We start from the raw sequence: 24,271 nt of genomic DNA on the forward strand, positions 1-24,271 counted from the left end.
GTGGGTTATGCATTGCACCCACCTGAAGGGGTCAGCATGGGGCCTGTGCCATTTTAATGACTCGACTTCAGTTACATTAATTCGGCAAGCTGCCAGTGTAAAATGTGCTCCCTATTGGCAGCTCGCTGATATGTGGGCAGAAAATCCAGCAGAATGACTGATTTTGAAGAGCAGTACCTTAAAAGGGAGGGGTGGAAGTCATAGAATCATAGGCTCATAGGGCACAGAAGGAGGTCATTCGGCCCAACATGCCTTTAACATATATTAACATATATTTGTGAGGCTCCCGCATGTTTCTATCAGGAGCTCCAACTGTCTAGATCAAGATTCACCCAACAATCTGAATCACACTATTTTGATCTTGCTACCACCCAGTTTTTAGGGTGGTAATGATCACTGGCTATGCCCTTCAGGTTAAGGCTTAAGTAATAGGGCTGATTTCCTAACAGGCGCTCAGTTCTGTGATGTCGGGTCTCCATCCCGTTATTTGCTCCCCAGATTTCCGGGCCTTCCCCACAGGGATTATCCTAGGTGCAGGCCAAGTGCTGTCATGGAAATAATATAGTGGGGTACCCTCTGCTTTACCTTCCTGTCCTTTCCCAAGAAAGGTGCCCAGATGCAGGGGCACCCAAAGCAGCTGATATTGGGGCTTGCGCATGGGGTCTGAAGGAATCAGGCAGCAAGGCAAAGGAGGCTGCAGCGGTAAGTATGCCCTTTCTCTTGAAGCCTCTTCAGTCCTTCAAGAACTCTTCAAGTTCTTCAGGCTTGGTGGGCTTCTGTTCTCCTCTCAGGTCTGTTTGTTGTGCTTCTGTTTCCACCCTAATTTTCTGGAAGAAGAGGCTGCCAGAGGTAGTGACCAGCATAAAGAAGTGTGCCAAACCTATATCTAGCTTTTCCTTGCTGCATCTGTGCTCTGGGGTAGAACTTGGCCATGTTAATAACCTGGCCCTCCAAATTCGAGCGCTCCAAGGCCTGAACAGGTGGGGTGCATTTTGAGTGCGGATACTTATCCAGGACCTAGCAAGGCAGAGCAGGGAAATCGGTGGGTAGGGACAGGCTTTTTTTTTTAAAACACCGATTATGACCAACTAGTCTTTTTCTATCCTTCATCACACTGGGGCAGATCCCGGGCCCTAGGATCATTGAGCGTGCAAACCTGACACTTTGGGGGATTTGGGAGGGAGTTCCCAAGATCTGTGTGCATTGTTGGCATTTATAGCATCAGCGAGCTTTGAGAATATGGTCTAATTGGTTTGTGAGAGGGAGATTCTGGGATCTAGGAGTCTGGGGGATGGGGGGGGGCGGGTGCAGGCAGTAGGGTGGAGGAAACCTGAAAAGGGAGATTCAGCAGGGTCCGGGAGGCAATTTTAGAGAATTGGGGTTTGCTAGAATGTAGCAGTATTGGGGAGGGCAGGGTCTAGCACCCTTGTTGGGGAGTGGGGGGAACCCAGGAGAATTGGACCCTATTTGCCATTAGCCACTTTCGAACCATTAGCTCCCAGCCCTCATGTGCTCCCACGTGTCTGGTCCCCAACCAAGACTTTCCCTGTTACCAGTCAATTCTTTATATTTTTGCCTTCAAGCATTATAGTGTAATTCTTTTACTTGTTAAAATGAATGGACAGAAAATTATTGGTTGGGGTGGGTGGGGGGAGGGGGTGCTTCCACCACGCACCAGGAGAGCACTGTTACTGAGTTTTCCAACTTATGCAGTCTTTGATTAACATAGAAACATAGAAGATAGGAGCAGGAGTAGGCCATTTGGCCCCTCAAGCCTGCTCCGCCATTCAATGAGATCATGGCTGATCATCCAAATTCAGTACCCTGTCCCTGCTTTCTCCCCATACCCCTTGATCCCTTTAGCCTTAAGAAATATATCTAACTCCTTCTTGAATATATTTGATGAATTGGCCTCCACTGCCTTCTGTGGTAGAGAATTCCATAGGTTCACCACTCTCTGGGTGAAGAAATTCCTCCTCATCTCTGTCCTAAATGGCTTACCCCTTATCCTTAGACTGTGACCCCTGATTCTGGACTCCCCGGCCATCGGGAACATCCTTCCTGCATCTAGTCTGTCTAGTCTTGTTAGAATTTTATAAGTTTCAATGAGATCCCCTCTCATTCTTCTAAACTCCAGTGAGTATAAGCCCAATCGACACAAACTCTCCTCAAACGTAATTCCAGCCATCCCAGGTATCAGTCTGGTGAATCTTCACTGCACTCCCTCCATGGCAAGAACATCCTTCCTCAGATAAGGCGACCAAAACTGCACACAATACTCAAGGTGTGGTCTCAACAAGGCCCTGTACAACTGCAGCAAGACATCCTTGTTCTTGTACTCGAACCCTCTCGCTGCGAAGGCCAACATACCATTTGCCTTCTTAACCGCCTGCTGCACCTGCATGCTTACCTTCAGTGTGTAAGGGGTTTTCCTCCTCGAGAGGTTTCCCTGAGGTTTCTCTCTCTAGAGGCCTCTCTCTCTTGCACAGTAAACCTTGAGTGGTTCGACCCACTCGCCCCTTAGATTCTGTACTTTGGACTTAGGCGCAGGAACTACAATGTAGAGAAAACTCTTGTAGGCCAAGTTTGATGAAACAAAATTAAATTTTATTGCAAATGGAAAAATATATCAAATCAAATGCAACACAGATAAGAGTACGGTACATGGGAGGGAAAAACAAACACAAACAAATCATAACGACATTATACTAACTAAGGCAACTACAGGCATCTTATATTCTACAAAGATCATCATGAAATAAGGAAACACACGGAACATCGAGGGACAACAACTCATGTTAATTGTACCCTTAAATCCACCCCCTTATTAAACCTATCTAGACCTGATTGTGAAAGGCCAGAAACATGCTCACCAATCCCACTAGGAAGTGCAAGGTTTTGAAATCGAGTCTGTGTTTGGTCCTTTCAGGCGTCTCGTCCCCACGTGGATCGTGGAGCCCCTGCGAGCTGCGCCACACCTCTCTCCTGAGGTGGGGGTCGGGGGCGGCTGGACACCGGCAGGCCTGGATGTCGGCGAGGTCGAGGATTGTCGGCTCGGCCCTGGTCAGAGCAGCCTTGGGCTGGCTCCCATCGCTTCTTCAGGTTCCTTTCCTCTCTTCTACCGAGCCGTGGTGGCTGGAAGGTTTCTTCGCTTGGGACCTTTATTTTTTTGTTTCTTCTCCCAAGCTGGGTCTATGGCCTCTCATTCTGGCAACGGCCCGGGGATGGTCGATGATCTCCCGGTGTGCTTCCCCGGGGCGGAACGCCCGCGATTGACTGCTCCTTCTTCTGGGTGTCCGGATTCAAGCTGCGTGTTTCCAGCTCTCCAACCCGGCGTGTCTGTGTTCAAGCTGCAGGCTTGCAACTGTCTGCCTTCCAACTCGCTCTGGCCTGCCTGTCCCGCTGCCGTGTCAAGTCGTGTCCCACTGCCGTATCAACTGCCGAAAAGTCTCTCCAGATATACCTTTCTTCCAGAGGCCTCACTTCCCGCCCAAAATCAGGTTAGTCTTTATTTTAACTTTGGCGGGCTTTGAGCACAGCGGGGCAGTTATATTTAAAATCATTTGAAGCGGCTGGTAACAGGCCCATCTCTGGTTGGAAATGGCTTTCATTATTTTGAATGTCCTGCTGCTCTCGTTACCGAGCCCTTGGTGTTGTCCTCATGAACATATATTGTCCTCTTTCGTCTGGGTCAACATTTATCTTATGTTCATTAATAAATAGACATTCTTATTATGAACACAGCTAGCTTTTGCTAGACACTTTATTGAGCACATGTGGACTTAGGTACAGTATCTGTAGAGGCTTCCATCTTGACTGCTGCCTTGTGGGTAGCCTAGTGCCTCATGGGCAATGTAGTCCCAATGTACATACAGCTGGGTAGTGTAGTCTTATTATATACATACAGCTATATACAGCTCTACGGCTCCACCTAGTGTCCACCACAGAATGACATGTTATTGATCACTACATCTTCCTTTCTTTGAGGTTTAACAAAATCAATATCAATCAACTTTCAAGAAAACAATAAAGATAATATCAGTAACACTTTTGTTAGTGCTCTATAAACATAAACATTTTCAAAACAGTCAACACATTTTCAAAGCTTTACATTGTACACAAAGATTAAGTCTATCAGGCTCTTTTACTTCACGTGTGGATCTTTTCAACACGGGTAAGTCTGATGTGTCTTCATGAGATTGTTCTGGTGGTGAATGACAAGATGCAGTTGCGGCATTGTCATCAATCTGCTCTTGTATAGATCGAGGTCTCCTTGCGATCTTTGCTTGGAGAGGGTTTCTGTGTTTCCTTCACTCTTCATGCCATAACTCTCAATGTAGTCAATGCACTCTCGAAAAACTGCTGGCAGCTGGATCCCATCATACAGCATAGTCCTCTCAGCAGCCTCGGCTAATGGAACACCAAAGATTGGCCTGAGGGAAGAAGGAGTATCCACCGGAACTGCTTCCTGCTCTGGTGCAGGCTTCTTCTTTTTCTTTTTCTCTTTCCACTGCTTAACAACATCTGCTGCAGTTATATCTTTGGACTTTTTCTCCTTGTGTTTTTCCTCTTTGTGCTTTTCTTCCTTTGGCTTCTCTTTGACCTTAAAGTCTTTTTCTTTCTTCTTGGAGAAACTAGGCTTTTTGAAGAGATGGATACCTTTTGGCCTTTTCATCCTTGATGGGCTCTCTGCTTCATCACCTGAGTCATCTGGTCTGCTTATGGCACAGTTTATATGGTAGACTCTCTTGACCAGTTCTAAGTCTTCACAAGCTTTGTCACCTAGTATCAAATCAAGTCTTTCAGCCACAACAGAAAACATGAGATGATGCACTTTGTCTTTGACTGTCACTTTAAGTCTGCATACACCTAAGCTATCTATTTTCTGTCCATTATAGTCCTTCAGTAGTACTGACTTTTTCTGTATTTTGGGCTTTTCTTTCATATTGTTAATATCACTCATACTGATTAAGTTTGCTTTTGCCCCAGTGTCTAGTTTCAAGGTAACTAATGCTCCATTTACCTGCAGTGGGATCATCCATTTGTCCTCTTTTACTGCATTGACTTTATGTTCAGCATTGTCCATTTCTGAGGGCTGCACATTTTCTGTATCCTTTTTGATATTGTCACATGACACCATTCGTACAAAAAATGTCTCACTTAAATCAGTGTCCTCAATTACATTAACTCGTTGCCCTTTCTTAGTTTTTACTTTTGAAAAGCATCGTTTGGCAAAGTGATTCTTTCCATTACACTTTGTGCACATTTTTCCAAACGCTGGGCATTGTCTTAACTAGTGTTTGTAATCACAGCGTTTACAATTAAAAATGTCATCCTCCGATTGCTTTTCATTTCTGTTCTGCCCACGTTTCTTCCCCTTGTAGGACACAGCACCGACAGCGGCATTATCACTCATTACAATCGCATCATTATTGATTTCACTGAAAGTCTTCGCGTGCTTTCGAGCTAGCTTGCTGGCTTGGCATATTTTCACCACATTTTCCAAATTTAGTTCGGTTTCTCTCAACAGACGTTCCCTGACTTTTTTTATCATGAATACCAAACACAATCTGGTCACGAATCATGGATGCTTTGAGCTCAGAGAAATTACATGTCTGTGCTTTCAGTTTCAGATCTGTTATAAAGCTATCAAAAGTCTCATTTTGCTGCTGTGTCCGAGAACAGAAGATGTATCTTTCATAGGTCTCATTCTTTTTGGGAGAGCAATGTGCATCAAATTTTTTTAGCACATCTTCTAATTTTTCTCTTTTCTCCTCTGGATTAAATACAAATGTATTAAATACCTTTATCGCCTGTGGGCCTGCAACCGTAAGCAGCAACGCTATCTTCCTTGCGTCTGGCTTCATACCGAATCCGATGGCTACAATGTAGAGTTCGAATTGTTATTTAAAAATCCGCCAATTGTAGTCGACATTTCCCTCGAGATTCAAACGCTCTGGTGGCTTCAAATTCTCCATGTTGCCTTTCACAATTTTCAACAGATCTTCACCACCCTGGTACCATCTTATGTTCATTAATAAATAGACATTCTTATTATGAACACAGCTAGCTTTTGCTCGTTACTTTATTGAGCACATGGACATAGGTACAGTATCTGTAGAGGCTTCCATCTTGACTGCTGCCTTGTGGGTAGCCTAGTGCCTCATGGGCAATGTAGTCCCAATGTACATACAGCTGGGTAGTGTAGTCTTATTATATACATACAGCTATATACAGCTCTACGGCTCCACCTAGTGTCAACCACAGAATGACATGTTATTGATCACTACAATTTAGATGGCCCCTGTCTCCTAGCCGATCTTGAGTGGATCTGCATCTAATCCATATGCATGCCTGTGGGTCTGGTTTCGTTCTCTCATAAAACAGCTTCCAGAACTTACTAAGGGTTCAATCCACATAGCTGTCTGAGGTTGCGCAGGAACCATTTTAAAGTGTCCCAATGAGCTGATCACATGGTATGGTGGCCATTTTGTATGCCCCTTTTTCTGGGCTTCTTTTCAAAACAGTCTTTAAAATCACGGCCTCTTCTGCCATTTAACCCTTATTAATATGAAATCCAATTTTGCGAATCCTACAAGTGACTGGTGCACAGGGACACCCAGGTCTCGTTGCACTTCCCCTTCTCCCAATCTATTGCTGTTCAGATAAGAATCTGCCTCCCTGTTTTTGCCACCAAAGTGCATAACCTCGCATTTATCCACATTATACTGCATCTGCCATGCTTCTGCCCAATCACCCAACCTGTCCAAATCATACTGGATTAATTAAATAAACGGAGAGAAAGTTGGCAACATTAACTAATTAAAGACATACATCAATTTCCACAGGAGAGCTTTCAATCTGTCACCGCAACTTCAGCAGAAAACCTGGAGAAATAGCTTAAATGGCTGTTTACGTCATTTTTCCAGGGTTTCCACCAATCTTCTGACAAAGTTATGGTGAGAGTGCAGAAGAACTCCAACAAAATTCTTCCCTTTGGGCTTCAGTCAACAAAAGTAATTAAAGATCGCTGGAAAAATGCAGTCCCATGGAAAATCCAGGTGATGCTGTAGCGGAACTGCTGCTGCAGCACCTCTAGAGGTGGAAGTGACATTAAAAAGGCCACAAGGCCCCTAAGAATGGAATAGCACAGTGACTGAAGGCCTGGGCTGACACCAAGGCCTGCAATAGGTAAGTGATTGGAAGGAGAGGAGGCCTCTAGTAGACCTTCTTCTTCTTCCATTTCAAGGGGGTAGTGTAGTATAATGGTTATTATATTGGATTAGTAATGCAGAGACCAACGTGAGTTCAAATCCCACCATGGCAGTTTGAAAAAAAATGTAGAAATAATAAACTGCTTTCAGTAAAGTTCAAGCTGTTGGACTGTCGTAATTACCCAACTGCTTCACTAATGTCCTTTAGGGAAGAAAAGCTTCCGTCCGGCTGCACTGCTGGAGGTGCAGTCTTTCGGATGAGACGTTAAACCAAGCCTGCTCTCTCAGGTGGATGTAAAAGATTCCATGGCACTATTTGGAAGAAGAGCAGAGGAGTTATCCCCAGTGTCCTGACCAATATTTGTCCCTCAATCAATATCACTAAAACAGATGATCTGGTCATTATCACATCGCTGTTTGTGGGAGCTTGCTGTGCGCAAATTGGCTGCCACCTTTCCTACATTACAACAGTGATTCCACTTCAAAAGTACTTCATTGGCTGTAAAGCGTTTTGGGACGTTCTGAGGTCGTGAAAGGTGCTATATAAATGCAAGTCTTTTTTTTTCTTTCTTTCCTTACCCAATCTGGCATATATATGACTCCAGTCCTACACCCTGTGGCTGACTCTTAGCTGCCCTCTGAAGTGTGTCAAAAAACCCTACTACAGTGCAGCGGTTCAAGAAGAATTCCCACCACCACCTTCTCAGGGCAACTAGGGCTGGGCAATAAATGCTGGCCTTGCCAATGATGCACACATCCTGAGAATTTTTTTTTTTAATTGCTACATGTGGGGCCTTTTCTGCCGCTACCCCAAGCCTATCACAATGGTTTACTTGGTGGTCCCAAGGAGCAACAGGAATAGAGATGGACAGCTGAAAAATGAACCGGGAACCCAGGCCCACCCCACCCCCATCCCAACATTTGCATGTGGCAAATGGAAGGAGCAGCCAACAGTGGTCCCAGTTGGGGTGGTGAGGCGGCAGTAGACCACTGTTTCTGTTTGTATCTGACACCCACACATGTGCATGGGATTGCTGAAAAGTGATCAGGAGTGAGTACTCTACCCAACTTTTCCCTCCTGGTCAACACCTCCAGAGAACTGACAAAAGTCATCAGCAGCAACCAAATGCTCCCACCCAAACTGCAGGAAACCATTATCCCTCTCAAGTGCACTCAGCCATCAAGTAGGCAGTACAGAAAAATCTTAGGGAGTGGAACAGTAACTACAGTATTTATTGCCCATCCCTAGTTACCCTAAGGGCATTAAGAACCAACCATGTAGTGTGGGACGTGAGTCACATGTAGGTTAGACCAAGGTAAACGTGGCAAGTACCCTGAAGGACATTGATGAACCAATTGGGTTTTCACAACCTTCCAGCAGCTTTCATAGCTATTTTTTCTGGTGGCTTCCCACAAATTAATAGATTTACTAGGGATCATACCTACTTTTTGGGCAGGAACAAGGCAATAGTGTGTTAAAAATGGGGCAGCACAACTGACTGCTCTATTCTTACTGATGTCCCAGCCACCATAATTTTGGTGGTAGCCTTGATATAGGCAACCCATGCACCTGCTGGAAACAAATGGAAGCCCCATTATCCCATGCAAATCAGGATTATATGATGTCAATAGGACCCTGATGCAATATTGAAGTACCTGTGGGCAGAGCATGCACTGGGCTCACTCCACCCATTGGTGCTTGATGAAGAGTGGCCTAACCATCAATGCTTAAAGGGCCTGTTGCAAGCTGCTCCAAAAAACCTTTTTAAAGAAGGGCTTTAAACAATTTTTGTGGGACTTCCTCTAGCCCCACAAAAATGGACTCACCGCCCTAGCCCTCCATTTCCCGACCTTCTGCAGCCCTGCTCCCAGATCCCCTCCTCTCTTTTACTTACCTGGCCCGGCTTGGCTCTGCGGAGGAGCTGCTGGATTTCCTGCCCTCCCTGATTGGAGAGCTGCGCCAAATGCATAAGCAGCTTACTAATGGAATTCAACTTACATCCAACCATAAAAATGGTTCGGACTTCTGATTACTTCCATCAGGCAGCTGGCGGGCTCAGATGTCTTAGAATAGCCTGATTTGAGTCATCTTCCGAGAAGGCTGATCTTTGCTTATTACCTCTCACAGAAGACTCAGCTAAAGCTGCCTAATTACAGGTGTCGGTTTGTCCAGCAATTTCTGAAAGCTAACATTTTTTCCCACTATTTCAGGGATACACCACAGTGTTGGTGACTATGCCTGAAGCATCACTGCTTTGTCCGATAACTTGCATCGCCATTATTGTGCAATGCAGCTGTCCAGCTGGAAAAATGATCCTCTATAAAGTGCCTAGAGAAATCAGTGATGAACAATGGTTACATGGCAATCCCAAAGATATAGTGACTGAAGCCGTTCTTTTGAAGAACTTGCCTGTAAGTAGTCTGCAGAAAATTAGATAGGTATTAAGCTATTAAATGTTCCAATAGAAAAACAGGATTGTCCAACAAAAATGTTTCATGTCAAAGTTCCTGTTATATGAACCTCTATTGTTCTCTGAATCCTAAATACATTGTTATTTACAATAAGTACTATGAGGACAAGTTGCTTGCAAGTGACTTTTTTTCCCATTAGAACAACCAATATGTGGTTTTACCCTTAATGCTGGAGGTATCTGACGGTAGCGTAGGGGGCTAAATTGGATAAGGCCCGAAAACAGGCACGGGGATCGTGATGCGCGATCTGCCTGCACCCGTTGAAAGTAGTGCAGGCAACACACAAAGTTCATGCTGCCTGCTCATTAACATGATTGCAGCACTAAGCCCAGCACTAAACGCACTGTTAGTTGGCTTAGCACTCAACAGGGGGCCCAATATCCTGTGGAGTCTGCTCTCTATTTAAAGGTTGGGCTGCAGATGAAAGGCTGTCTGCACTTCTTAAAGGGGAGGTGCTTTGTGAGAGAAGTACCTCAGTGTGACTCGAGCTGCAACTTAGCAATGTCTCAACAGGGTAGAGGAAGGGCACCTCAGTTCTCTGATGCTGCACTGGAGGCCTTAGTGCAGGGGGTCTATAGGAGGAGACAGGTCCTCTACTCATAGAGGGGGCAGGTGGTCTTCCAGGCACAATGTTCGAAGGCAGTGGGAGAAGATCGCTGAAGCCGTCAGTGCCACCTGTCTTTCCCTCAGGACATGGATCCAGTGCCGGAAGAAGTTTAATAATCTCATACAAATGGTCAAGGAGAGTGAATGCATCTTCCAATGCCATAGCCCACCAACTGCACCACTAGCCTCACACGCTGATGAGCACCTACCAACAATCTCCAGCAACCACAACTCAAACCTCACAGTCATAGCTTCACCTCAAGCTCAGACACTTACCACTGCTGCAAGCCTCAGACCCACATCTCACATTTTGCACACAATGCCAGCTATTCAACCATGACAGGCACATTACCCAAACACACTGCACCACATTCACTGACACACTTCCCTGATGGGCAATGTCGCAGCTTCCATTGCAGAACAAGCGGAAGCGACCCAACGTCTCAGTGTTGCAGTGGAAGCTCAGACTTTTTGACATGCAGGCTCAGCTTGCTGCTATGCAAGATCAGACTGCAGCCACCATGGCTGGGTTTACGAGTGTGGAAAGGGGCTTGCACGGTTTCACAGCAGTCCAGCAACCTGTCCTCCAATGGCTAGGAATGCAGAGACGCCACCCCAGGAGAGTGGCAGTGGCTCCGTGGAGCAATAATCTGCTGTCCTCTCTCAGGATGACAGCATTCGTACTCCCACCACTGCCACTCCGCCAGTGCCCTTGCTGTTGCTGGTCCGCCAGCCAGCCCAAACTGCTGCCATCCATGCCAAGGTGGTGCAGTCCACAGCCGGACCTTCTAGGCCCAGAGCTGCTCAAGGTCATCTTGCAAGTCCATCTGCAGTCTCCCCCACTGAAAGCCAGCAGCTTCCACCAGCTATGCTGCAGCCACTGGGGGAGCACTTGGACAAGTAAAGGCACACGCAAGACAGGCACTAAGGGAATGCACAAGGGTGATTAGTTGACTTTGTTATGTAATATTGGATGGATTGATGTATAAAGTTGGATTGAAATGTTTCTTTTGTGCTGGCTTTTATTTTAGCATTGTGGTGAAGAGGATGCAGTAATGGTCAGTAACAGAGGGATGGTAAGTTGTGGGACAGTTCTTGAATGGGAAATTGGGGTTGTGTTCACTGGAACTGGAACTGGAGCTGGAGCTGGAGCTGGAACTTGAGTTGGAGCTGGAGTTGGAGTTGGAGTTGGATCCTCCTCCTCCTTCCTCCCCACCGACCACCCCCAACATTTCCCAAACTCTCACCATTTAAAAAATACTCTGCTTTTCTATTTTTCCTAACAAAGTGGATAACTTCACATTTCTCCTCATTATATTCCGTTTGCCATGTTCTTGCCCACTCACTTAACCTGTCTAAATCCCCTTGAAGCGTCCTTGCATCCTCGTCACAACTTACATTCTCACCCAGCTTTGTATCATCAGCAAACTTGGATATATTACATTTGGTCCCCTCATCCAAATCATTGATGTGGATTGTGAGTAGCTGAGGCCCAAGCACTGATCCTTGCGCAACCCCACTAGTTACAATCTACCAACCTGAAAATGAACCGTTTATTCCTGCTCTCTGTTTTCTGTCCGTTAACCAATCCTCAATCCATGCTAGTATATTACCCCCAATACCATGAGCCCTAATTTTGTTTAATAACCTCATGTGTAGCACCTTATCGAATGCCTTCTGAAAATCCAAATACACCACATCCACTCATTCCCCCTTATCTATTCTGCTAGTTACAACCTCAAAAAACTCCAACAGATTTGTCAAACACGATTTCCCTTTCATAAATCTGTGTTGAATCTGCCCAATCCTATTATTATTTTCTAAGTGCCCTGTTACCACATCCTTAATAATAGATTCTAGCGTTTTCCCTACTACTGATATCAGGCTAACTGGTCTGTAGTTCTCTGTTTTCTCTTTCCCTCCTTTCTTAAATAGTGGGGTTACATTTGCTAATTTCCAATCCACAGGAACCATCCTTGAATCTATGGAATTTTGGAAAATGACAACCAATGCATTCACTATCTCTATAGCCAACTCTTTCAAAACCCTAGGATGTAGGCCATCAGGTCCAGGGTTTTTATTTTTATTGTTATTCATTTATGGGATGTGGGCGTTGCTGGCAAGGCCAGCATTTATTGCCCATCCCTAATTGCCCTTTAGAAGGTGGTGGTGAGCCGCCTTCTTGAACCACTACAGTCCGTGTGGTGAAGGTACTCCCACAGTGCTGTTAGAGAGGGAGTTCCAGGATTTTGACCCAACGACGATGAAGGATCGGCGATATACTAAGCCAGGATAGTGTGTGACTTGGAGGGGAACTTGGAGGTGGTGGTGTTTCCATGCGCAGACTGCCCTTGTCCTTCTAGGTGGGAGAGGTCGCGGGTTTGGGAGTTGCTGCCGAAGAAGCCTTGGCGAGTTGCTACAGTGCATCTTGTAGATGGTACACACTGCAGCCACGTTACGCCGGTGGTGGAGGGAGTGAATGTTTAAGGTGGTAGATGGGGTGCCAATCAAGCGGGCTGCTTTGTCCTGGATGATGTCGAGCTTCTTGAGTGTTGTTGGAGCTGCACGCATCCAGGCAAGTGGAGAATATTCCATCACACTCCTTACTTGTGCCTTGTAGATGGTAGAAAGGCTTTGGGGAGTCAGGAGGTGAGACACTCGCCACAGAATACCTAGCCTCTGACCTGCTCTTGTTGCTACAGTATTTATGTGGCTGGTCCAGTTAACTTTCTGGTCAATGGTGACCCACAGGATGTTAATGGTGGGGGATTCGGCAATGGTAATGCCATTGAATGTCAAGAGGTGGTGGTTAGACTCTCGCTTGTTGGATATAGTCATTGCCTGGCACTTCTGTGGCGCGAATGTTACCTGCCACTTATCAGCCCAAGCCTGAACGTCATCCAGGTCTTGTTGCATGTGGGCATGGACTGCTTCATTATCTGAGGAGTTGTGCATGGCACTGAACACTGTGCAGTAATCAGCAAACATCCCCATTTCTGACCTTATGTTGGAGGGATTTGTTGGCTTTCAGTCCCATTAATTTCTCCAGTACTACTTTTTCACTAATACTAATTTCTTTCAGTTCCTCATTCTCGCTAGACCTTTGGTTCTCCACTATTTACGGGAAGTTTTTTGCGTCTTCTTCCATGAAGACAGACACATGGGGCTGGATTTTCCAAGCCCCGAGGAGGTGGGCATGGAGGCAGGACTGCCGGGAAATTAGCAGAAAGTGGGGCCGGATGGCAAAGCCACTCCCATCCCGACTCCGTGCCCTTTTGCCAGGAGGCAGGAAGAAGTGCTGCTTTGGGTCCTGTCTCCTGGAGGCAGGAAAGACATTAAGTACTTTTAACTGCCTGTTAACAGGTAGTTAACAGGCAGAAAAAAGGATTAGTGCCATTTTACCTTCACAGGTGAAGGCTTCTCGACCTCAGAGAACCCCGCCGGGTTGGAGGTGACGTGAAGGAGGTCTGCGACGGTCGGAGGCACCTGGAAGTAAGATGAAGAGGTGAGTGATGGGTGCAAGTGTAGAGTGCTAAGTATGTAAGGTGAGTGATAAGTGTAAAAAAATGTTCACTTACCTTGTTTTCTTCCTACAGCCTTCATCCTCTCTGGATTGGGAGACCCAGCATCCTCATTGTCAATTTCACAGACTGGCTGTTGGATGCTCCAATCCAACAGCCATCTGAAATCGACAAAGTTGAAAGGTTTGATGAGTCCTGAACACAAGAACTCATCAAACTACAGAGAATGTTGGTGTTTGACAGCTTCACAGAGCTTTTTCTTTTATTTTAATTACTGTTCCCGTCGTCAGAGCAGACCCTATGGGACACTTCCCTCCCTCTTCTCGGGTCTGTACGCTGCCCGGCTTCATAGCACCGGCCGCGCCCTGTGTGCTCCACCCTCTCTCTCTCTCCTCTTCCCGACAACGCTGCTCGGCCCCGTTGAAAAGCCACCCGATCGAGCTCTAGCCCGCCGCGGCCCAGGAAGAATCAGTGTACTACCTGCCACCAGCCCGATTAGCTGGAACACCATAGACTGGATAACCAAGCCCAGCTCTCGACAGCCTCTCCTGCAAATCTTTGAATTCGATGAATCAGAGGGCGGTTGCCCACGGTCGACGCCCGTTTCTTCTGTTTGGGGTTTTTTTTCTTTTTGGGTTTCTTCCTTCTGGCTTCGACCTCTAATAACTTTGCTTCAGGGATGGATCCCCATGAGGTGGTGCAGAACTGTAGGTAAGTTCGGATCTGTTCGTTGCCAATGTAATGTCCGTGTGTAATTGAGACACGGGCTGCAGAAGTTGGTTATAACAGGTGTTTACTGAATGGAGACAAAACTGGAACTACTATACAAAGTTACTACACAGGCTTATATACAGGGGTGGTCACTACTGGTACTGCAGTATACAGGGGCTGCAGAATATAGTTCCTTCTTCAAGGTACATACACTACAAGTCCCTTTCTGCGGGTCGAGTTGCAGCTGGTTGTTCTGAATCACCCAAGGGGTGGAGACGATAACAAGTTGATTAAATTGACGTAATAAAGACTCACTACGCACTTGGTTGTACATAAAGCAAGGCTTTAATCGACTTGTAACAAAACATGGAGGTCTAGTTAGTAGTCACTAGCTTCCTGTTTCCAGATTGTCTCTGGCCAAGTTGGGCCCATGCCCGAGTATTTATACTCCTCGGACAGCGCCCTCAGCTGGCCGTTCAGTAGTACTTCCTGAGTTACTTCTTGTAGAAGTTGCGATTTATGACATGGAGCATGTTTTTCTCACGTCTTCCGTAGAAAATGGGAGATTTTTAGATCGCACAAAGTGTAACATATGGGTAATGCCAGGATGGCATAAGTCACTATGAAGATCCGCAAGAGTCGAAGTTGACATGGAAGAGCAGAATGCATGCGTGAGGGTAGCCGGGGCCACATTCTCTTTGCCGGGTCGATAATGTATGGTGTAGTCCAAGGGGGCTAATTCCATCCTGCAGAGCTGTGTTTTGTCATTCTTGATCTTAGTGCGTTTCCGGTTATCCAGCATAAAGGCCATGGAGCGCTGATCGGTTATAAGCGTGAAATAGCGACGAGCGAGAAAATGACTCCATTTACGTACTGCTTTGATGATAGTCGTAGCCTCCTTCTTGACAGGAGGATAATGGAGCTCGCTACCCTGCAAAGTTCTGGACAGAAATGCAACGGGTCGACCACCTTGATTCAAGGTAGCCGAGATTGCCACATCCGATGCATCGCACTCGACCACGAAAGGGAGATTTTCATCGATGGAACGAAGCGTGGCTTTTTCCAGTTGTTGCTTGAGGAGGTCGAAAGCTGAAATAGCCGTTGCCTTCAACGGAAATGACTTTGCGTGGAGCAGGGGCTGGATCTCGTCAGAAAAGTGGGGTATCCACTTCGCATAATAGGCGAACATGCCGAGGGTCCGACGAAGAGAGCCAAGATTCGTAGGAGGATGAAGTCGCTCCAGATCCGGTTTGATGTCACCATTGCCCACCCAGTAGCCAAGGATGTTGACTGATGGTACTGATTTCACAGATTTGGACTCATTTAAGGTTAAGTTGCGACGACGGAGAACGTCACGAAATTTTTGGAGGTTGGCATCATGCTCCTTCTGGTCATGACCAGCAATGGTGATATTATCCAGATATGGAAAAGTGTCTGTTAAGTTCTCCTGTTTGACTAAGCTATCCATTGCCCATTGGAAGATGGCCACCCCATTGGTGACCCCAAATGGAAGGCAACGAAACTGGTAAAGCCGACCATTGGCATCAAAGACCGTATACTTTTTGTCAGAGTTCTTTAACGGTACTTGATGGTATGCGCTCTTTAAGTCAAAAGTTGAAAATACCTTGTAGTTGGCAAGGTTATTGACCATGTCATCGATGCATGGTAGTGGGTATGCATCCAGGTCGGTGTACTGATTAATAGTTTGCAAGTAATCGATGCAAAGACGTTTCTTGTGTTGCTTCAGAGGATTTTTAACAACGACGACTTGAGCCCGCCAGGAAGATGAACATGGCTCAATGATACAGTCAGCTAGAAGGCGAGAGATCTCTGCCTCGATAAAGGATAGATCATTTTGGCTGAAACGTCGTGATTTAGTGACTATGGGCTTACATTGGGGGGAAAGATTGGCAAACAAGGAGGGCTCGTCGAGCGAAGCCGCTGAAAGCACGCAAAATGGTACTTTGGAAATACAGTAGTAAGCTCCGGTTTTGACCCTCCAAACTCAAAAGTGAGTCTTTTGTGTTGTTTCTGGAAATCCTGTCCCAGGAGCACATCACTGCATAGGTTTTTGAGCACCCTGAGCCGGGTGGAGGAATAAGTGCAGCCATTGAGAATAAGGTCGACAAGACAAAAGCCGGAAGAGTTGGTGGTCAGTGTCGTCAGAGCCATTGCAATTTCCCTGTCCAAGGGGTAAATACGCAGTTTTAACTTACTGACAGCCTACTCACTGATGAAGCTGTCAGAGCTGCATGAGTCGATTAGTGCACTCAAAATGTGTCCATTTACCGAAACCTTCATGGCCGCATGGGACAGGCTTTGGGGAGAAACAGCTGTGATGGGAGGAGGAGCAGTTTTATCCTTGACAGTTGTAACCTTAGTAGTGGCTCTTGGGGGGGGAGCAGTTTTATAGATAGCAGCTGCAAAACTAACAGGGGCTCTTGACCGGTATACCTTCGAAAAGTGACCTTTCTTACTAACAGATGCTCTTGACTGACATACCTTAGAAAAGTGACCTTTCTTACTGCAATGACTGCAGGTTGCGTTACGAGCAGGACAAAATTTCCTATAGTGGAATGCACCTCCACAGAAGAAACACTTCCTTCCAGATTGCCAAGATGCCGCTAGGGCAGGGTTGTCATCAGTGAGGGCTTCTAGGGTAGGGTCATCATTGGCTAGGATAGAGTAGTCATCAGTGAGGGCTTCCGCCCGAGGCCCATTGGAGGAGTCACCAAAAGTGAAAGCAGCAGTCCGTGCACGCAGTAAAAGATAGGCACCTGCATTTCTTTTTGCTAAGTCCAGAGAACATGCCTGGTCATAGGCAGCTTGTAACTTGAGGGTTTTATTCTCCAACAGACACTGGCATATGAAAGGAGACGCAATTCCGTTAATAAAGGAATCACGAATTAACTCCTCTTGGTACTGCTCAGCTGAGATAGCTTTGAGATTACAATCCTTGCTGAGCCTGCGAAGCTTTTGAAGGAATTCGTCAAGTGATACCCCGGGTTGTTGTCGAGTTGTGGCCAGTAGATGCCGAGCAAAAATTTTGTTTGGGGTCTTAACATATTGTTGCTGTAGTATTTGGATAGCAGAGCCATAGTCTACACAGTCTTCGATATAGTCAAACACATGAGGGGATACATAATTGGCAAGTATCTCTAACTTATCAGGAACATTCTCACCACACACCCTGAGGAAGTTGCTGAAGGTACGATACCAGTGTTTCCATACCTTAGCCGTTGTAGGTGAATTCGGGTCCAGGTCAAGACGGGCGGGTCGGAGTAGTTTCTCCATGATGGATTGATTACTACCTCTGGTTCCCTTCTACTGTTTGAGTCGTAGCCGTCTGTTCCCAAAACCACTCAGAGCATGGAGCAGCAAACAGTCAATTAAATTGACATAAGAAAACTACTAGGCACTTGGTCAGAGTATTAAACAAGGCTTTAATCGACTGTTTCACAACATGGAAGTCTAGTTATCCTTCACTAGTTCCTGTTTACAAAATGTCCCTGAGCAAGCTGGGCCCATGCCCGAGTATTTATACTCTCCCTGGACAGCGCCACCAGCAGGCCGCCCAGTATATTTCATAAGTCCTTTCTACATAAATGGCACGATTTATGTTACATACCATAGAAGCTTTTACAGTCTGTTTTTATGTCTCTCGTTAGTTTACTCTCATATTCTATTTTCCCTTTCTTTATCAATTTCTTGGTCCTCCTTTGCTGAATTCTAAAATCCTCCCAATCCTCAGGCTTACTATTCTTTTTGGCAGCATTATAAGCCTCTTCCTTTGCTCTAATACTATCTTTAACTTCTGTTGTTAGCCACAGTTGGACCACTATTCCTGTGGGGTTTTTGTACCTTAAAGGAATGTATATTTGTTGTAAATTATATATTAGACATCGACTGCATACATATGGCTTTGTGGGCACCGTGTAACAATGCTGAGATGTTCGTAACCGCTAAAAGCTATCACTCACTTAATGTGCAGTTATTGTGCAACCACACCCAGCGCATCATGATGGTGAATGCCCGCTATTCTGGCAGCAGTCATGATGCCTTCATCCTGCACCAGTCCGGTGTGCCAGCAATCTTCCAGCCATCACGTCAAACCTAAGGTTGGCTGCTCGGGGACAAGGGCTATCCGCTCTGCACCTGACTGATGACTCGCCTCTGCAATCCCACCACTCGTGGCCAGCACTCATATAAATAATAGTCATGCTGCCACCAGAAACATCATTGAGCAGACCATCGAGGTGATCAGGCAATGGTTCCGCTGCCTTGACAGCGTGGGAGGAGCCCTCCAGTATTTGCCACAGTGGGTGTCCCAGTTCATGGTGGTCTGTTGCTCCACAACTTGACCATCATGAAGGCGCAGCCCTTGCCACCAGGGATTGTGGGAACACCTTAGGAACAGGAGGAGGAGCAGGAAGAGGAGGAGGAGGGAGGGAGAAGGCAGCCAGCAAATCCCCATTCCGGACAGGCTGTCCGTGAACGCCTCATCAGACTCCAATTCGACTGACTGAAACCTCAGATCCCCATAGGTAACCCTTCCCCATCATACCATTCCTCTGTTACGGAACGTCACAGCATCCTCCTGGGCACGAAGCTGAAATGGGAGGCAGCACAAAACACACATTCCAAACAAAATCCATAAATTTATCCAAATTCAATCAAACTGACAATCTCAACTATTCACCCTTGTGCATCCCCTTAGTGACTGTCTATCGTGTGCCTTGACCTACTCTAGTGCTCCTATGCAGTGCTGCTGGCTTTCAGTGGGGGAGACTACAGATAGCCTTGCAGGATGACCTTGACCAGCTGTGGACCTAGAAGATCCAGCTGTAGACTGCACCACCTCAGCATGGGCAGCAGCAGTCTAGGCTGGCTGGCTGATAGGCAGCAGCAAGGGTAATAGCGGAGTGGCAGTGGTGAGAGCAGGAATTCTGTCATCCTGAGAGAGTACAGCAGGTTCTTGTTCCACAGACCCACTGCCACTCCCCCAGGGTGGTGCGTCAGCATTCCTAGAAATCTGTTGGAGGACAGATTTCAGTGCTGCTGTGACACCCTGCAAGCCCCTTTCAACAATCGTAAACCCAGCGATGGTGACAGCAGTCTGATCTTACATGGCAGCAAGCTGAGGCTGCAGGAGAGCTTTCTGCACTTCCACTGCAACACTGAGACATTGGGTCGCTTCTGCCTGTGCTGCAATGGAAGCAGCAAGATCGTCCATCACACTCAGTATCAACTGTGTGTCCACAAGGTCTCTCCTGGAGTTGTCCATCATTTGCATCCTGGAAATCATGGGCTCCAAGCTCTGCGCAAAGCCCCGTGCAATGTTGGAGCTAGACTGCTCTATGTTCCTTGACACTGACAAGAGGCTCTCTGACAAGCATTTCTGTGTGCATGCCCATCACCCTTCTTCTGTAGGTTGCACCATCGAGGTTATCTGAGTCATGCGGAGCAAAACCCGTGCTTGAATTCGCCATCCGGGGAGCTGGCACCCGAGCTACCCTTTCCCCCTGGCCTGGCTGCAGCCCACTCATGCCCGATGACTCACCACATGCAGATCCCGCCTCTATACTACCCTCTAAATTCAGTAAAGTCCTGACAAATGACGACTCACAATTGTTTACACAGTCCCCTTTTCTGGGGCTCACCAGCAGACTGTCATTTACAATATTTTAAATGGAAAGTAAAAATGAAAAACCTATGTTTATGTGGCACCAGTCACCTGTCACTGTAATTGAGATAATAAAAATAATTGAAGATTACGCACGTGGGAACAGTTGTAATCTTGGTTTTAGTAAATATTGCCTTGGTGCATGACCTAAGTCAACCTAAGTTAACTTTTGATTGATGACTTTGATCTTCAGGGGACTATCAGTGTGTCAGTGCACTTCTGTTCTTGCTTAATGTCTAACTAGGAATGAAACACTGACATTTGCTATGGCATAACGAATGTAGTCCCGAGAACAGGATAGAGAAAGTAAACCTGAAACAATATTTTCAGATGTGCCAAGGCAACAGGACTAGACGGTATGGTTCAGGGTTGTGAAGACAAAATTAGGACAGCTGTGGGGAACTATTTCTTTACACAGAGTGTGATGAACAGCTGGATTGGGTTGTCAGAGAGAGTGGTTGAGACCAGTTCATTCGACACATTTGAGAAACAACTGGAGGCTATAATAAGATGTTAGGGTAAATATTCTGGAAGGAATATGTGCTAAAGGGCCTTCTTCATCCAAAGCAATCTTGTGATATACCTTACTTATCCTATATACTAATTTCCAACTTCTAGAATATAGAACTATCAATATAGTAATAGAAATCCTTTTTATTGTTTACAATAGGTGAATTACAGACCACCATCCAAATTTGGAATAAACCTTCCTGTGACACATAACTTCTATAATGCTGATCCAAGTAAACCAAAATTCCGAAACTTTTATGAACTCTCAAAAGTAAGTGTTTTATTCAGAAATGTTATTTTATAATAGAAATCACAGTGTAGTATTGATTCATAGCGGTAATTTTCAGTTTAGGTGCAGGCAGAACACTGGCAGTAGTAGAATTCAATGGAATTCAATTGAAGTCAATGGAAAGGAAAATCAGGTGGGTGAGCAGCCGTTCAGCTACTGCCATTTTTATCCGCCCACGCCCGAACTGAAAATTACTCCAATATATTCCACAAAGGTCCCAGGTTTGATGCTTGGTCTGTGCTGAGTTGGTTGTCCTCAGGCGAAGCAATTGTGGCAGTACTGCAGTTGACCTTAGACTGCTTGGGCTATGGAGGGTAAAACATCAGCCAAGGGTCTCATACTTAGGGTTGCCAACCTCCTGGATTGTCCGAGAGTTTCTCGGAATGGAGGATTGATTTGTTACCCCAGGAGAGAAGTACTTTGCATTTGTGGTTTGCACGTGTGCATTTCATTTTTCGTGGCTCTGTAACTGTAGCCAGGGAACTCATAGTAATAATTAATTCAATTTAACGATTCCCTGCTCTAAATGCAATTCTACTTGGCTCGGATTTTAATAGGAGCCATTCCGCAATTCTTGGGCTTAATGGTGGATATGCACACCCAGAATGTACAGCGCTTTGGAATATGCTCGATCCATTTTAAAGGAAACCAGTGCACAGCTGCAGAAGGCGCCCTTTCTATGCTGAAGAAACGATGGCTAAAGTTTCCTGTGGCAACCGAGGCACACCAGTGCTTCAGACATGTCTTCCTTTTTCCGCAACCGAGGATTCCCCTCTACCGTGATTGACACTGCCCTCGACCGTGTCAGTTCTATCTCCCGCACTTCTGCCCTCACCCCTGCCCCTCCCTCCCGGAACCACGATAGGGTTCCCCTTGTCCTCACCTTTCACCCCACCAGCCTCCACATTCAACGGATCATCCTCCGGCATTTCCGCTACCTCCAAAGTGATCCCACCACCAAACGTATCTTCCCCTCCCCTCCCCTTTCAGCATTCCGCAGGGACCGCTCCCTCCGAGACACCCTAGTCCACTCCTCTATCACCCCAAACAGCCCTTCCCCTTCGCCTGGCACCTTCCCGTGCAAGCGGAGGAGATGTAACACCTGCCCCTATACCTCCCCCCTTCCCACTGTCCAGGGCCCCAAACACCCCTTCCAGGTGAAACAGCGATTTACTTGTACTTCTCGCAATCTAGTATATTGTATTCGCTGCTCACGATGTGGTCTCCTCTACATTGGGGAGACCAAACGCAGATTGGGTGACCGCTTTGCGGAACACCTCCGTTCAGTCCGTAAGGGTGGCCCCGAGCTTCCGGTCGCCTGTCATTTTAATTCACCGCTCCATTCCCACTCGGACCTCACCGTCCTTGGCCTCTTGTATTGTTCCACAGAAGCTCAACGTAAACTCGAGGAACAGCACCTCATCTTCCGATTAGACACTCTGCAGCCTTCCGGACTCAATATATCGAGTACAACAATTTCAGATCATAACCTCGGCCCCTATTTCATTTTTTCTTGTAATTTTTCCACTCCTTTCCCCCCCCCCTTTCCTTTTGTTTCTCTCTCACACCTGGCAGCTATCTCTTGCCCTGCCAGTACACTTTACACCTAATCTCAGCCTATTACCATCTCATCTAGCTTCTAATACCTTTTATTGTCTCTTTTTTACTTCTTTTGTTTCTTTTATTCTTTTGTCCGATCGCAGCCCTGCCTCCGATCTATCTTTTCTTTCCAGTTTTGAAGAAGGGTTCGACCCGAAACGTCAACTCAAATTTCTGTCCACGGATGTTGCCTGACCTGCTGAGTTTTTCCAGCATTTTCTGTTGTTATAATGAATGGCATCCGTTGTTAGTTAGATTTGCCCTTGCTTGTTTAATGTCGACGATATTTTGCGCTGCCAGTTGCTGGAAGTGTGAGAGGGAAATGGTGCAGCACCCTCTACAGGGCATCTGGGGTCTGTGTGAACAAGGGCAAACAACTGCGTATCTCCTTAAACAATCAGATTGAAGCATTGTGAAATTAACAGTGCAGGAACTGAGAAGGTAGTATACATTAGAATGGGTGAATTCAATGTCAAATCAGGTACAGAAAGAGAATTAAAGAGAGGGAAAGAAAGATGAGCTTGAGCACAGAGCTTGGAGATAGAGCTGCGTGCATCGCAAATGGAGTGGGTCGCAAGCAGAATGGAGGAATTTGGTGAGCGCAGGAATTCGATGGAGAGGAGGAAGGCAGGTGAGACGTCTAACTGAAAAGGAGGAGTGCAGCCACAGAACTCAAAGTCTCCAAGTTAATAGGCACGAGAGCGGACCTGTGAGAAAGCAAAGGGAGCGACGGCAGATAAAGGTAGGCCCAAGAGCCCAGAACCCGGAGGAAGCGCGAGCATCAGGGAGCGAGGGAAGTAACATCAGCACAAGGGAAGGAGCTGATTGGTGAGTAGCTGATGATTGTTTTTCTTTTAAGTCTTAAGCTTATTTCTGTTAAGTTACTTAATAGTTTATTAAGTAGGGGCATGGCAGGGTACCTCGGTCCCGTGGAATGCACATCTTGTGCCATTTAGGAACTCCAGGAGGCTTCCTGTGTCCTGGACGACCACATGTGTAGGAGGTGTCGTCAGCTGGAGGAGCTCAAGCTCCAGGTTTTGGAGCTTGAGCAGCAGCTGGCATCACTGTGGTGCATCTGTGATGCTGAGAGTTATGTGGATAGCACGTTTCAGAAGGTGGTCACCCCGCAGCGTAATAGTGTGCAGGCAGAGAGGGAATGGGTGACTGTCAGACAGACAAGGAGGACCAGGCAGGTAGTGCAGGAGTCCCCTGAGTGCATCTCACTCTCTAACCAGTACTGGTGAGGGCGATGGTTCCTCTGGGGAATACAGCCAGAGCCAAATCCACAGCACCATGGGTGGCTCAGCTGTATGGGGGGGGGGGGAGGAGGAAGATCAGGAAAACAATAGTGATGTGAGATTTGATAGTTAGGGAAGCAGACAGGTGTTTCTGCAGCAGCAGATGTGATTCCAGGATGGTATGTTGCCTCCCTGGTGCCAGGATCAAGGATGTCACTGAGTGGCTGCAGAACTTTCTGGGGAGGGAGGGTGAACAGCCAGAGGTTGTGGTCCATATCAGTATCAACGACATAGGTAGAAAGAGGGATGAGGTCCTGCAAGCAGATTTTAGGGTGCTAGGAAAGAGATTAAAAAGCAGGCCCTCAAAGGCAGTAATCTCCGGATTACTCCCGGTGCCACGAGCTAGTGAGTGTAGATATAGGAGGATA

The 24,271-nt window shown here is 46.5% G+C and overlaps 1 protein-coding gene across 1 annotated transcript in view; it reads left to right on the plus strand.

The window, feature by feature from the left end:
* The window catches only part of LOC147109109 (cation channel sperm-associated auxiliary subunit beta-like), a 556,551-nt gene that overhangs the window by 470,585 nt on the left and 61,695 nt on the right, over positions 1-24,271 (plus strand). Inside the window, exons 20-21 of the mRNA XM_086002719.1 lie at positions 9,426-9,626; positions 20,878-20,988. Coding sequence (XP_085858845.1) covers positions 9,426-9,626; positions 20,878-20,988 — 312 coding nt within the window. The remainder of the gene's footprint in view (positions 1-9,425; positions 9,627-20,877; positions 20,989-24,271) is intronic.

The sequence above is a fragment of the Somniosus microcephalus genome, chromosome 12 (assembly GCF_052327205.1).
Source record: "Somniosus microcephalus isolate GS21.2 chromosome 12, FLI_Smic_1.0, whole genome shotgun sequence".
NCBI classification, from domain to species: Eukaryota; Metazoa; Chordata; class Chondrichthyes; order Squaliformes; family Somniosidae; genus Somniosus; species Somniosus microcephalus.